Here is a 14,564-nt window from a genome sequence, read left to right on the forward strand (position 1 = left end):
ACTCTCAGACTGAAGAAGTCTCTTGGAAGAGAGACGAAACGTTTCATTAAAGAAGAACCCGTACAGAGGACCTATACAATTTTTTTCCTTTGATTTTTTACCTGGATTACTGAGATGCATCAGGACATTTTGTTTTAATGCTTTGCATTATATTTGGGATTGTGCACATTAAAATAAGAAATAAGAGTTTGAAGTAAAACTATAATTCTAGTTCAATGTTATTGGTTTTATTGTGTGTTTGATGTTCTTTAGGTGATGGTCGTTACTCTTTGTTGGGGCAGCCTCTTCAGTACAGTCTCTGTCCTCCACATCTCATGCATGGTCAGTCCTCCTACAGCTCCCACCAGGTCAGTACCAGCAGACTTCTGTACTCCCAACTGTTTGGGATATAGAGATACTGATGACCATAAATTATAAAATTAAATATCATTCTGTGTCAGTCAGGTGTTAAACACAGATTTTTTCTTTACAAGACGTTTACAAAAATATTAATAAATCATGTTGCTCACACTATTTATGGTGGGGATGGTGCGCTGCTGACCTCAACTCGGGACGTTGTGGGTCAGTGGGCGGAATACTTCGAAGACCACCTCAATCCTACCGACATGTCTTCCCATGAGGAAGTAGAGCCTGAGGACCCTGGTTCGGACTCTCCAATCTTTGGTGCCGAGGTCACTGAGGTGTTTAAAAACCTCCTCGGTGGCAGGCATCGGGGGTGGATGAGATTCACCTGGAGTTCTTTAAAGGGACCCCCGATTAGTTGTAACATTAGACTTTATTTGATAAACATATCCTTTAACTGTAAAATAAAGACTGTAAAAATACTGTAGGATGTTTTGTTTTTATCATTTTTAAACTAAAAGTTTAAAAATATATTACACGGACGGGGCCATTTACATGCAAAGCATTCTGGGTAAATGATGATGTCAACTAGGTCATTGGTGCGAGGCTGCTAGCGAGCTTTATCCACCCTGAAGGTTAGTCTTGGACGATATCTGATGATTGGCTCTTTTAAATGAAACCAGAGAGCGTTGACAGAGAGGAGAAGGTAGAAATGACTCGGCCTGTAACTGAAAATATGGATGGAGGACAAAACAGAGCTGCTTCATGGAAGAAGAACATCAGTTTAGCCTGTTAGCTTCAGCGTTAGCGTTAGGCAATAGCCTTATATGTATTAGCTCAGCGCTACACATTCTCCTCTCGTCACTGAGGTCCTCCATCCACATGACAGAGAGGGGAACGCAAAACTGACTCAGCCTGCAACTGAAAATATGGATTGAGGACTACAGTTTAGCTTTTTTGTCATGCTAGCACCGAGCTAATACATATAAGGCAATATAGCGTCAGCGCTAGCACAAAGACTAACAGACTAAGCTGGGGTTCTTCTTCCATGAAGCAGCTCTGTTGTCCTCCATCCATATTTTCAGTTCCAGGCTGAGTCATTTCTACCTTCTCCTCTCTGTCAGCGCTCTCTGGTTTCATTTAAAAGAGCCGATCGTCAGATATTGTCCAAGATTAACCTTCAGGGTGGATATAGCTCACTCACACCGAGGACCTATCCATGTCATCGTTTACCCAGAATGCTTTGTGTGTAAATAAAATGGCTCCATTCATGTTAAAATATATTTTTTAAAATTTAAAAAACTAAACAGCCTACAGTATTTTTACAGTCTGTTTTACAGTTAAAATATATGTTTATCAAATAAAGTCTAATGTTACAACTAATCAGGGATCCCTTTAAACCTGATTAGTCAGTTTCAAACTTACAGATCTGAAACAGGAAGTTGGAGACGTAACCAACTTTTAGTTTGTTTCTTCCAGAGTTGTAAAGTAACTAAGTACAAATACTTTGTTACTGTAAAAGAAATTTTGGTTATCTGTACTTTACTTGAGTAATTATTTTTCAGCACTTTTTACTTTTACTCATTACATTTTTGCAGAATTATCTGTACTTTCTACTCACTACATTTTTTAAAGAGGTAAGAAGTAGAAAGTCGTTACTCCTATTTTATTCCGAGTTGTTATTACTTAGAAAATACTATATTGAAAAGTTGTGTCTCCTGGACAGAGTGAATTTAATTGTGGTTGGATGAGAAGTATAAATATATACCATTCTGACACCCTATTAGCTTGTACACAACCCATCACAGCTGCACGCCGTTAGAAAAAATATTTTTTGAAGGAGTCACCTCCCAATAAATGTCATTTTGGAAAATCTAACTGCTCACTTTTACTCAGTACTTTTATTTTTAATACCTAAGTAGATTTTGTGTCAGAAATTTACTTTTGATACTTATGTACAAAAAAATATCAGATACTTTAAGACTTTTACTCAAGTGTAGGGGTCACCTCGAGTGAAGAAACAAGATTTACTGCCTCGAAGTAGGCCTCGGACAGGCCTGACGAGAGGACAGGAACTCTGTCACAAACTGAACTCTATTTAGGCCATGACAGGTCGTTCTGACCGTGGAAGAGAACCCCTCAGTTCTCTTAATCAGATAATGGACAGAACAATCTCTTCTGTTCGTGAYTCATTTGTTGTTTAACTAAGAATATTTATGCATTTGTTGAATCATGATAATGACTGTCACAGGAAAAGTGGAACCACTTCTTCTCTTTTATTGTGCCTTAAAGATTTATAATGGTATAAAACCACAGAGAATCTGATTACAATGTTTTCATTGTGTTTTTATGTAAATCACTGTTTTTATTTTACTGTGAACACTGTAATATAATTGTGGATTTTTCCTGAGAAAATCTTTCATTTATCTAGACTAACAGAAGGTTCAGAACTGATTATAAAAAATAAATTTTAATTAATCATCATAAATGTTTTGCAGTGATTTCTCTTAGAGTCTATCCGAAGGAAGCTGAAAAGAGGTTATCATATCATGTTGTTGAACAACCACAGAATTTTAACGTTTTAATCTTTCTTTCTCTGGCTCATCTCTAAGCCTGAGGGCGGAACCAAAGTTCGTCCGTTTCTTTTACTAACCCGGGCGGCTTTGAGCAAGACGCTCTTCTTCCTGATTCCAACCTGGGAAGACAGCTGGGATTCTCTCCGGAGAAACCTCAGTTTGGCTTAAAGTCTGATCCCATGAGCTAATTAGGGAAGACTTCACAGCCAGGGACTCGGCACGCCTGCCGGTGGTTCCAAATCGAGGCTTCAAGCCTCTAAGTGTGTTTTTAACTCCCGAGGGGAGATTTTATTTTGGAAGGAGGAACCGGATACAGCTTGAATTTTTCTGGCTTGGACTGAAACAGACGAACGTTCCCTGGAAAAACACCTGTTCGCCAATGACCGGTAAGCGAGCCGACATCAGTTCNGACTGAAACAGACGAACGTTCCCTGGAAAAACACCTGTTCGCCAATGACCGGTAAGCGAGCCGACATCAGTTCCCTGACTGATCGGAGGCGAGCCAGCTCCTACCCCGAGGGTGCCTTAAGAAGCCATCACCAGGTAAAAGCTGATGTGTTTGGAGTGACGTGTCATGTGGAACCTGAGCTTAGAAAAGACGTGCAGTTCTGGTTGACCCACACTTTGATAAAAGTAAAAGTCGTAGTAACATACTAATCTTACTTTCCTCCTTGCCTTGTCCTTAATTTGCCAAAACTTAAGCTAAAAGTGCCAGTGAAAATTGTTTGGTTGTTAACATCAAAACTGACGTTTTACTGTTCTATAAGTAATCTGAGTTGATGTGAATTGAAATTCGGACGCTGGTTTTATCTCATTTAACTCTGACGCTTGTTATAGGAATAACCACAATCAAGTGTAACTTATGATCTGTTCAATTTGTGTAAATAAATGATTGCATAGTCTTTTATGAATCAACTTGAACTCATCTGAACGTTCACTTATTGCGTCACTTTTCACTCCGCACAGTCAAGATATTAACAAGTAATGAGAAATACCTTGGTAAAAGTTTCCTCATAACCTTGTGTTTGAGAGATGTGGGAAAAGCTTAATTCACTTTAAGCCCACTCCTACACAAGTAATATTTTTAGAGAAGACTTTAACGTTTACCAAAGTATTTTTATGATAAGATACTTGTACTTTTACTCAAGTATCACTTTGAGGTACTTTATACAACACTGCTTCAAACTAAAATTACACAGATAACAGCTTTATTTAGCAAAACCAAAGCTAATGTTGTCAAAACTGTTGCTAAAAGTAGCAAAACAGTGGCTAAGATTAGCAGAACAGGAGCCCAAAATAGAAAAATCGGAGCTAAAAAAAATAAATAAAAAAAACCAAACAGCAGAAGAAGACAAGAGAACCACCATGCCAAAGCAGATGAACTTTCTTTTTGAAGGAATTAGATTTACATGTTTTTCTATAGAAAATATTTGTAAAATTAAAAAAAAATAATAAAACTTTTAAAAATATTTATTTATAAGTATTTGAGTATTTATAAGCTAGCTACAAAACCCATAAGTCACATCACCCATCTTCTGAGTGAGCAAAATGTTATGAAGGGTTAAAATAGGACAAATTATGCAGAAAATTAGCTAAAAACCACGTGTCAGCATTTACATGATGAGTTTGAATGTACTGTATGTGAGCACAGGTCTGTTTAATCTCTGGATCAAACTGATCAAATTACTCAAAGACTAGATTTATTTCATTCTTTAGGTCTTCTCAAGTCTCTCCTCATGGGGTTTGCTCAGTTTTCCAATCATTAATTGTGCAATTAATGTCCATGACAGCAGAGGTTATGAAAGCAGTTGAGTTATGTCTATAATCACAACTAAAACATCACTAGTACTACTAGCACTAGTGTATAATAAACACTATTGATAAGTCAAAATCAAAAGAGTGTTTGACATACCTTGGCTCCAAGCTTGTCATGAAATTGTTCCAATCCCAGTTCCATTTGATTACATCTTCAACTGTTCCAAAATGTCACAAAACAGAAATTCAATCAAACTGAAACAAACAGGCAGAGCTTGCACAATTAAAAAAGTAAATAAAAATAAAATGACATACATGTGAAGGTTTTTTTTTTTCCTTGTGTTCTCGCCTGATCGGCAGCTGAGTTGGTTCGCCTCCCGAGTCCCAACATTACAAAAAATTAATCATCTGATAAGGACTGTTCTGTGTAATGACTGTTTTGCTGTATTTGTGGAAGTAATTAAAAGCTGACACAGGTGTTCCTCGTGATGTTGATTGAGTGAGTCAAACTCAGTGAATACTCTACTGAATGAACAGACAGGAGATGAGAGACTGGATACACAGGATAATAAATAGAGCAATGTAGCAATCTCTGTTTCACAAATATATGCTATGAAAAATCTAAGTGACAAAGTGAGTCTGTGTGCAGGGATTTTAATCCAAAAAGTTGAATTTGGGGGGAAAGTTATCTGAGACTGTTTAGTTTCATTTGTTTTATCTGTTACATGAGGTCACAGGTTGTGGTTGTTGCTACCCAGCAATTTCAAAAAACAAACATTAATACATAAATTTAAAACCTGCTCATCATGTTCCTCCACTTGGAGAAAGTGTAAACGTGAACTTAGTTAAAGCTGTCAGCAGAGGTCGCTGTTGTCCCAAACTTCACTTTAGTTTCAACTGCATGTACAAATCCCTGCAAACATCCTCTAACATCTGAATAAAGCATTTCAGATGGATTTCATCCCTCTCACCGGTGCCACAGATGGATCCAGTCTCACAGAGCATGTTTCAAACTGATCTCCTCTGCATTTCAAGATAAACTCAGGCTTCATTCTGTTTGTTTGGATTACACAACAGAACATTTCCTCACAGATTTCATTTGGAGCAGATATTTTTTTCCTTTGAGTCTGTGCAAAAAAAAGTCAAGTTTGATATGTTCTCAAATATTTACAGCTTGGTTTGCACCAAATCCTTTCATGTCTGCTTGATTAGATGACATAAACATGTTGGGGTTTTGAGAGCATCAGCTATAATACTAGCTATAATTGTGTGTTAGAGAAAGTTAATTTAGACTGTCATTATAATGCTGTGTGTAATTCAATTGAATCCAGGCAATAATATTTGAATCTTTTTTCTGTCTTATTAAATATTTTAACAWCCAGATGTTTGACTTACCTAAAGCTTGTTTCTCATTCTGCAGAATAACACACATACTTTGAGCATATTTCTTGGTTTGTGTACTGTTACTGGCAAATAAATCAGGTATGTGACATAATATACTACATGTATAATACACTGTGTGTTTGTTCGTGTTGCATATTTAATRCAACATGCCAAGTTGTTTAATGTTGTAATGGTGCTTTACGGCCTTTTGTGTTCGTGTCCTGTTTTGTCCTAATTTGTCTTTTTTAACCACCAATGAATCCCTTTGGAGAATTCTTCTTTAAGGTGACTCCTTCACTGCTTCCTGTTTACAACATAACAGCAGAAAAACTCAAATCTTGACACTTTGCGAGGGTTTTTCTTACCTGTTTGCAGGTGCAGAAGTGCTGCTATAGAATTAGGATGTGTTTACTCTTGTTGTGTAGAATGTCTTCTATCAAGTAATTTGTGTTTTTGGTTCAATCTCCATGTTGGCCAGAGTCCTGTCTTGATATCTCAATACTTATTTTTTGTTTTATTTTGAAAACCCCAGTTCCTGTTTGTAGTTTGACATCCTCACACAGCTGTTCCTCGTTTGTCTCGTTCAACGTATAGACCCTGGTTTTTTCAGTGACTGTTTTGACAGCTCCTTGTTCTTTTTTACTGTCTGTCTTTGTGTAGTTTCAGCTTTAACATCTGTAGCATTAAAGTTCCTTGGATTTATCAAAACGTAACGCTCATTCTTTTTTTTTCTAGATAAATTGCTTTGACTGTATACAACCATAAACTGTTCTTATGCACCAAGTTGTTGCAAAGCTGTTGATTTATATCAATGGTGTAATATTCCCATGCGTTAGCAATCATTTCTTTGCATGACTAAATAAAAATAGCTTAGATAAGCACAAAGAGCTCTCTCTACATATTTTTTCTATCATTTGGTGTATAAAGACTTATACATGTCAAACTTGAATAAACCCGTACAGGTGATGCCACTGAACTGTTCGGCTGCTTCATTTAGAAGAATGAATACGCAGAAAAATCTTTTTTTAATATTATGAAAAAAAGGGGTCACTGTTCTTTTACAAAAGACCATTTCAGCTACACGGTTTCTACATTTCAACCAAACATCACGATCATCAGAAAAACTCTTCTCTGTGGCACGGATCTTCAGCTCTGAGACGTCCCCGAGCCGAGAGGCTAAAAACGAACAGTTTTAAGATAACCGCCGTGTTGCCTACAGACGTCTGTTTACAGGAACGGGAAAGGGTGACTGCAATGGCACAGTGTTGGCATTTTATGTAAAATACGACACATTAATAAATTAAACGCGATCATTTGATCACGACATAAAAATCATTTTACACAACAAACACGACACACGAGCGACAACAGTTCTTAGTTGGCACGAGAGGTGTGAGGACTCGGTGCAGGCTTTGGCACCACCGGGGAGGAGCTCCCTCATGAGCTGTTACTCACAAGTTCAAACAAATCATCGGCTCCAGTGTGCTTTTAAAAAAAAAACACTGTTAGAAAAGGGTACTAAAAAGATGGCTGTGCACTGAAAATCCTTGTCCAAACATGGCGTCTATAAACCATCATGCAAATTCACCAACACCAGATTTGGCTGCTTTTCTTCCCGAAGCGGAGATGCTTTAAACGCGGGGTTCAGTTTCCTTCTTTTGTGACGACACTGTTGAAAAATCTTTGCACGATAAACGGCTCCCTTCGGAACAACAAAAGGCTTTTTTTTTTGTTTGTTTTTAAAGTCGTTCCCTAAAACTTGCAAACAAGCATCGACATATAAATCGGAGCTCGGCTCTTCCTGTTTAAGTCAAACCAGCTGGTGTTACAAAATAWTTACAAACTCTTGTGTTCTCCCTTAAAACCCAGTCTCAATGTATTTATCTCAAAATGCTCCTCAATCAAACCACAGTGATCTCAACGTGGCCCAAAACCAAATGACGTTGGCGTAGACTGAGCCACTGAACGGTAACAGTGCTTATATCAAAGCTCCATTAAACTGGACTGATGGGAGTTTTTTTTTTTTTTTTTTTCTCCATTAAACTGGACTGATGGGAGTTTTTTTTTTTTGTTTTTTTGGTCTCCTCTTGTTCCCGTCAGCAACAAATCCAGTTCAAGGGTCGCCTCGTTGCTTAGTCCTGAGTCCCTGCCTCTCCATGATGTTCCACAGCTTGCGCAGGTTGGACTGGGTGATGACGTCGTCGGGTTTGAGCTGCAGGGCGCGCAGGTAGTTGGCCTCGGCCTCGGGAAGCTTCCCGTTCAGGTGGAGGATGGCGCCGAGGTTCATCAGAGCGGCTGGGTACTGAGGAAAGACAAACATTTATATTAGACACGGAATTAAAGCGTGGTGCCAGATGTTTCGCGGAAGACAAACCGTCACGCAGAACACGTGTGCGTCAACAGGCGGGGCGAATTACACGTTTGAAAYGGGGCCGATGTTCGAGAGGTTTCATCGTGTGGACGAACGGACCCATTTCAGGGAGTGTTTCCGCGGTCCCATCCGTCAAGGAACCGCGATTTGTTAAGCTGCAAAGTGAAACCATCTGGTGGAGGGAGCTGTGGGAACCTCCAACTCCAAGCGAGCAACGAACGCAACAAACAAACACACCCAAATCCCTTCCTTGCCGTCACATCCCACCCCCACACACACACACTTTGGACCTGCTCCCAGCCCCCACACACACTCCCAGCAGGACGTACGCTCAAAGATTTCTCCAAAATCACAACTCTTTTTCACAAAGATATTTTATCGGTTTACATCCCACTTTATTTTGCAACGGCTCACCGTGAGAGCTTGTTTGTTCCCACCTAATATGACTAATAAGAGTTGGGCAGGTTCAGTCATAACCACTTTGGTTTAAAACGGTAAATATCACAAGTTCAACAATAACAAGAGGTCAAATTATTTTTGGGGGGTAAGACGACAAACTGTAATATCCTGCAGACGGTCAGTAAACACGTCCTGCTCTGTACAGACGGTTGCATCATGGTCTGAGATGAATCTATCAGATGGTAAATAAAGGGTGTCAGCGGGGAGAAAAATAGCCTCCCTCACATATTCCCTGGCTTTTCTCAGCTCGGAGAGGCGGCGCTGAAGTCTTTCAGGACCTAAAACCATTTGGCCTAAGCTTCTGTTTGAGAGGCTTTCACTCTTCGAGCGGGCGGGTGCCGAGAAAATGTCAGAAACAAGAAGCGTTTTCAGCACGATAACTGATGAGAGAAGCCTTTAGCTGGTCCCTGCGTGCAGTAAAAAACTTTTAAAGCAACTTTTTTTTACCCCCAACAAAGCATAAACTGTTGAAATTAAGTCCACTTTTTGCTCRAAGAAAGAACAAAACCCTAAAATTTCTTTCAATGCTTTTACATTAATCATAATTGATAGTCTGTAAATACAATACTGGTAAAAACACAAATAGTTACCGTAAGTTTAAATGAACACATCTGAGAGAAAACACGTGCAGCAGATGAAGAGGTGCTAAAACTAATCCGACAGACATGAACCATTTCGAGACTCTGCTTCAAAGAGCGCTGCAGAATTACGCCGGTTAATGCAGCAGAGACATGAAGGTCGAAGCCTTTTTCTTTTTTTTTYCCACGGTGACGGCACATAAGTCACAGAGCCGACTATCTCAAAGCAGACCACCATAACAAATCACTCAAGGAAGCCCACCCTCCAGCTCTTTTTTTTTTTTTTACTTCCCTCTCCCTACGATTTTGAAAATGAATTCTCCAACGGCGCTCACATCCTCAGCTTTTGAAGTGACTGATGCACACAACAGGCTATAATAGCTTCAAACTTCCTTAGCCGTGTGTGCTGACATTAAGAGACATGATATCCCCCCAAGGCTCCCATCTGTTTGACTACAGAGATGATGGAGTGTTTACTCCGGAGCCGAGCGTGTGATTTTTAAGGATCCGACAGCAATAACCACTAAACTCATTTCTCCTTGTGTGTTTGCGAACACGCGTCCTGACACGATCCCATCGAAACAACCAGAACCCGGTTTCTGCTTTACACGTGGCCACACTGGAACAACGGTGCTGCAGCAAAGTGTCAGGGTGATGGGTAATGCATGGTTTATTGTAAATTGCATTTCCACAGCAGTCATGTGAGTGTGCAGCTCTGTAAGTGCAAACAGGTCCAGGTCCTTACATCTGGTCTGAGGCTGGCTGCACGCTCGTACTGCCTCTCTGCTGCCTCGTTTAGATTGGACTGTCTGTGGAGGAAGAAGAACAAATTAGAAACATTACCAGCAATTACAAAATGACACCAGAAATAAATACTAAAGTACAAACAGAACTTGCATTGTGATTGCATTTATTCATTGCTTAATCTTTGAAAAAATACATAATTTGTAATTGTTGGAAATTTATTACTTATAAGTAAAAAAAAATAACTTCCTGTGATTTTAAACTGGTTTTACTTGACATATAATAGCCCCAGGCTTTGCATGTTTAATTTAAAAAGAAAAGAAAAAGACTGCACCCCCTCCCCCGAAAAAAAAAAAAACCTCATGCAAAATACTCGTGTAGAGCTTTAAGCTCCGCCTACTTTCTTGCACACAATAATGGCATCACATTATGAAACAAATAAATAACTATCACACCCAACCATACTGGAAATCACTTAAAACATTTTTTAAGTTCTGGCATTTGTTTCCTCAGAATTAAAAAAAATATATAAATAAATAAAAAATCTCACTGTGGCCCTAATTGTCATCCATATAAACCTTTTATTTGAATGACAGCTTTTTGGCACACAGCGCTGTGCAGAAAGCTGAAACACAAAACATCAAATACTGTATGTGTATGTGGCTATAATCACCCAAGRTATAAAATGGAAAAGAATGAATTTAAAATACTCAAATTCAGAGAAAGTAAGAAAGTATTGGATGCAGTTTTGAAAGGTTTATATATGATGTGCATTCCTTCAAGGAGTGCTAGGTTTTTAATTAATTCAAAGTGAGAAAACAAAGAGATGTGAAAGTTAACACCTTTAAACACGAACATTTCTTGTTTTACACCCTTGAAATCACACACACACACAAATAAAAAAACGTGGATTCTCTGTGTTTGAATTTTACTGTTGTTGTCATTATTTTCAGACAACTTAGTCGTACAAACTTTTCTAGCTTCTTCGTAAACTCAAACCCTTCCTGGGATGTGTAAATAGGCTGCAACACCAATTTTCAAGGTCAAATATAGCTCATGTTTTGTTTAAACCAAAGAAGATAAGGATGCCGTTGATGACAAATCCTTCAAACTCCTCCCTCACATGTTACAGCTGCTTACATAAAGCAGCAGCATTTCGTCTTCTCCATACATGAAATATTATTCACAAAGAACATGAACTGGTCTTTGCAGTGCCAAAGCTAATAAGGTCTAAGAGTCGTTCCTGACATATTAATTCATATTTGTGAGGCTGTGACTTCGGTAAATATGAAGTTCGTTTGGGTTCGGGGACTAATACAGGAGTTTCCTTCCTTTGTTTTGTTTGAGACAGTTCTAGAAAGTCGTTAAACAGCAGATAAAGATCCAAGCAGAGGTGGAGCTAGACTTCTTTGCAAAGGGTGGCACAGGGGTGGGAGGGGCACAGACAAATAAAAAAAAAATCTACTCTTAATTTGAAAATTCAATATGGCCGCCACAGTTAATTTCAAATAGCTCTACATAAGCTGTTTTAAGAAATAATGTATTGACATTTTGTTTGATCGTAACTAAGAAAAAAAATGCTGATTGCTATTCCCAATTTAAGCTAATCGCTAATGCAAATTTTACACAGTGCTACTGTATAACTCAGCCATTTTTAAACAAATAAAGCTGAAAATTAGTGTAGCAGTAGGAGCCAGGAACAACATTTGACAAAATCTGAAATCTGAATTCAAATACAAAATGTCAGATGGCCACCAAAGCTAATTTTAATGTTTACAACTCAGCTGGAGCACTCCCAATGACATTCTGAAAGCTAATTTTAATTTTAAGCTAAGGACTAATGCTAATTTGAGAAAAAGATATATATCTGCCAATTTTATACTTTATTTCATAAAGCTGATAATTGGTATAACGGTCAAAAATTCAAGAACTCTGACGTTAGAGATACTAAACTGAAACTTGAGAACAATCCCTAATAGACTCCGCAAAAATGCAAGATGGCCAACTAAGCAAAAAAGGTATAAATCAGACATATTTTAGAGATTTTATGCTGAAATTTAGTGAAGAGATAGCTGAGAGTGCTGTTAAAAACATTCTGAAATCAAATAGAAAAAATATCCAAGATTGCCACTTGTCAATCATTGGGGGCACCTGGGGGTGAATAATCAGGTGTGGTGCTTGCCACCCTGTCCACCCCTCTGGCTCCGCCCCTGCAGACGACGCCTCAGTCAGAACGCTGCAGCGTAATCAGTCAATAGATTTACTCTTTCATTTTCAAAGCACATTTCAACTGAGCCCTGAGACACTGAAAGGTTTTATAAATCCTCTGTGGTGCCACTTTGAGGGGGATGCTTTGTTGCAATGACTTCAGCTGATATCTAGATGTTTGTTGTTCCTGTTTTCCATTCAGAGGACATTTGCAGTCCCGTTTGACACTTTAAAAAATATATATTTATAAGCTGTCAGTAGATGCAGCTGCCAAACTTTAAATAAAGGTTCTTAAGTGGCTCCTTTACAAGATCTCAACTAAAACCTCATCATGATGGGCTAAAACTTCACTGATGCGATAAAGATTTTTAAAGATACSCACTAAAATGCAGAAGTAGAAGGCAATACACCCGTTGGAGCAGGACATTAATACAGGATTTTAATATCAATTCTTAAAACATGTCGTCATTTTAAACCCAGCTGAAAGGCCGTTTTCTCGTATTTTTATTTAGCTAACCTTAACATGTGAGCAGCATTGAAGACCACGTCGAACTCCGAGCCGTCCAACTCCGCAGCTCGTTCTGCCATCTGCGCAGCCTCACCCAGACGAGACTGCTCCAACAGGAACTGCCCTGCACGCAAAGGACGAGCTGGTTTGTTGGAAGAACAACAACTACAACTTGGATACAATGAAATGTTTTAACAACAAAAGTACATATAGACAGTTAAAGAAGCTAAAACATAAAAAAAGATGTGTTCTGCTTGTTTTTCAATGTATTTGAAAGYGTTCGGCACACGTCGGGTCATGTTTACACTGAAGTGTCACTGAGAACAATGGCCGGAAAGAAGATCTTGTCTACGTTTTCACCTGCTTTGTCCTCAATACATGCATGTTTTTGTGTGTTTATCTGCTTGAGTTGTAGATTTCATCACTCCTTACACACCAAAAGCTCATCCAGTAAACCCAGGTTAGGCTAAGGAAGACAGATTTAAGATAAGTTAAAGCAACAGTCCAAACAAACATCACCTATAGCGAGAGGATCCAAGATAAGACAGAATGTTAAATTAAAAGGAGAGCAAACGCTTTGAAAGAGGAAACAGCCTGGTCCAAAGACAGCAACAGACCCCGAGGTACTGATCAACCCAAACTGAAAAGTTTACAGCCAGAGAAAGCACCGAGAGGAACTGAGAGAGATAAGAAACGGAGATTGGGACGCCGCACAATGGTGCTTCTAGCAGAGTGGGACAGATTTCATTTCCTGTCAATATCCTGGAGGAATTACAGTGAACTGATACAAAACACCGCACAAACAGGAGCACATCAGCAGGAGGAACACGGTGTCATGTTTCACTTTCTGTCACGAATAGTAAACAGTGTCTAAACAGATCAAAATCTGCGCTCATGTGTGTACCATCTGAAGTTCAAACAGCTCCGGCACCTCCAGGATCAAAGCTAAAGACAAAGTAAAAGCCATTAAAAAGCTCGGATGTGTGACTTATTCCCCTGCTTTGATTCTTTTAAACATTCGTATCAGGTTACAGGAGCGGCAGGCCCTGGACATAACTTAGTTTGTAACAGAAACTCTGATGGAAAATTGTGTTTTTGATTACATCTAAGAGGAAATCGATAAGAGCACTACAGCTGTTAAAGCCAACCTGAACAAGCGTTTCATAGATAGGCTGGGGGGTTGAAAGAGTGAGCTAAGTGGGYTTCTGCATCATCCTAAATCCACATTTATTATCTTTGATTTAATTTAATTTAAACTTAATTCTTAAATTATATATTTATGTGTGAATAAACAAGTACAAAGCAAAAGAATGTGGCATAATTTTATCAGAAAATGAACATTATTAAAAATAAAAGTCTACAATGAAGGCCAATAGAGTACAATAACATAAATGTTATATGGTCAAAATACACCCATAATGCATTGCTGCTTTCCTTTTCTCTTTGTAAAGATTTCCATTGCAGATAAAGATAATGGTGTTTTAAAAAAATACATAGTATAAATAAAGGTTTTGATATATTTTCTCACCATAGTGCATGTAGCAGTTTCCTTTTGTCGGATCCAGTTGAATTGCCCTCAGGTAATATTTCTCTGCATCGGTTTTCTGCCCCTAAAAGCAAAGAACAAATCAGTATATACA

General features: G+C 38.6%; 2 protein-coding genes and 1 long non-coding RNA gene across 7 annotated transcripts in view; 1 reads left to right on the forward strand and 2 right to left on the reverse strand.

Moving 5' to 3' along the window:
* The window catches only part of r3hdm2 (R3H domain containing 2), a 54,942-nt gene extending 54,481 nt beyond the window's left edge, over nt 1–461 (forward strand). Inside the window, 1 exon segment of the mRNA XM_014004161.1 lies at nt 253–461. Within this exon segment, the coding sequence (XP_013859615.1) occupies nt 253–392 (140 nt within the window). The 3' untranslated portion in view covers nt 393–461.
* Nucleotides 462–710: 249 nt separating this feature from the next.
* On the reverse strand, nt 711–7,010 carry LOC106514752 (uncharacterized). 3 transcript variants are annotated; one of them, XR_001309920.1, is made up of 4 exons: nt 6,422–7,010; nt 4,989–5,198; nt 4,831–4,891; nt 711–738 (listed from the first exon to the last, which is right to left on the reverse strand). It is a non-coding gene; the product is annotated as an uncharacterized LOC106514752 (long non-coding RNA). The 3 variants fall into 3 exon arrangements; XR_001309919.1 differs by lacking the exon at nt 6,422–7,010 and adding an exon at nt 5,645–5,857 and having other exon boundaries at nt 4,989–5,195; XR_001309918.1 differs by lacking the exon at nt 6,422–7,010 and having other exon boundaries at nt 4,989–5,838.
* Nucleotides 7,011–7,062: 52 nt separating this feature from the next.
* Nucleotides 7,063–14,564, reverse strand: part of LOC106514751 (transmembrane O-mannosyltransferase targeting cadherins 2) — a 43,008-nt gene continuing 35,506 nt past the window's right edge. Inside the window, exons 9-13 of one of the 3 annotated variants that reach the window (XR_001309917.1) lie at nt 14,453–14,534; nt 12,934–13,048; nt 10,210–10,273; nt 8,100–8,358; nt 7,063–8,055 (exon numbers count right to left, since the gene is read on the reverse strand). Coding sequence is in view for 2 of the 3 variants with exons in the window: in XM_014004165.1 (XP_013859619.1) it covers nt 8,170–8,358; nt 10,210–10,273; nt 12,934–13,048; nt 14,453–14,534 (450 nt within the window). In the remaining variant the exon portion in view is untranslated. The other 2 variants (XM_014004165.1, XM_014004164.1) reach the window with 2 other exon arrangements.

This window comes from Austrofundulus limnaeus, unplaced genomic scaffold, assembly GCF_001266775.1.
Source record: "Austrofundulus limnaeus strain Quisiro unplaced genomic scaffold, Austrofundulus_limnaeus-1.0 Scaffold22, whole genome shotgun sequence".
NCBI classification, from domain to species: domain Eukaryota; kingdom Metazoa; phylum Chordata; class Actinopteri; order Cyprinodontiformes; family Rivulidae; genus Austrofundulus; species Austrofundulus limnaeus.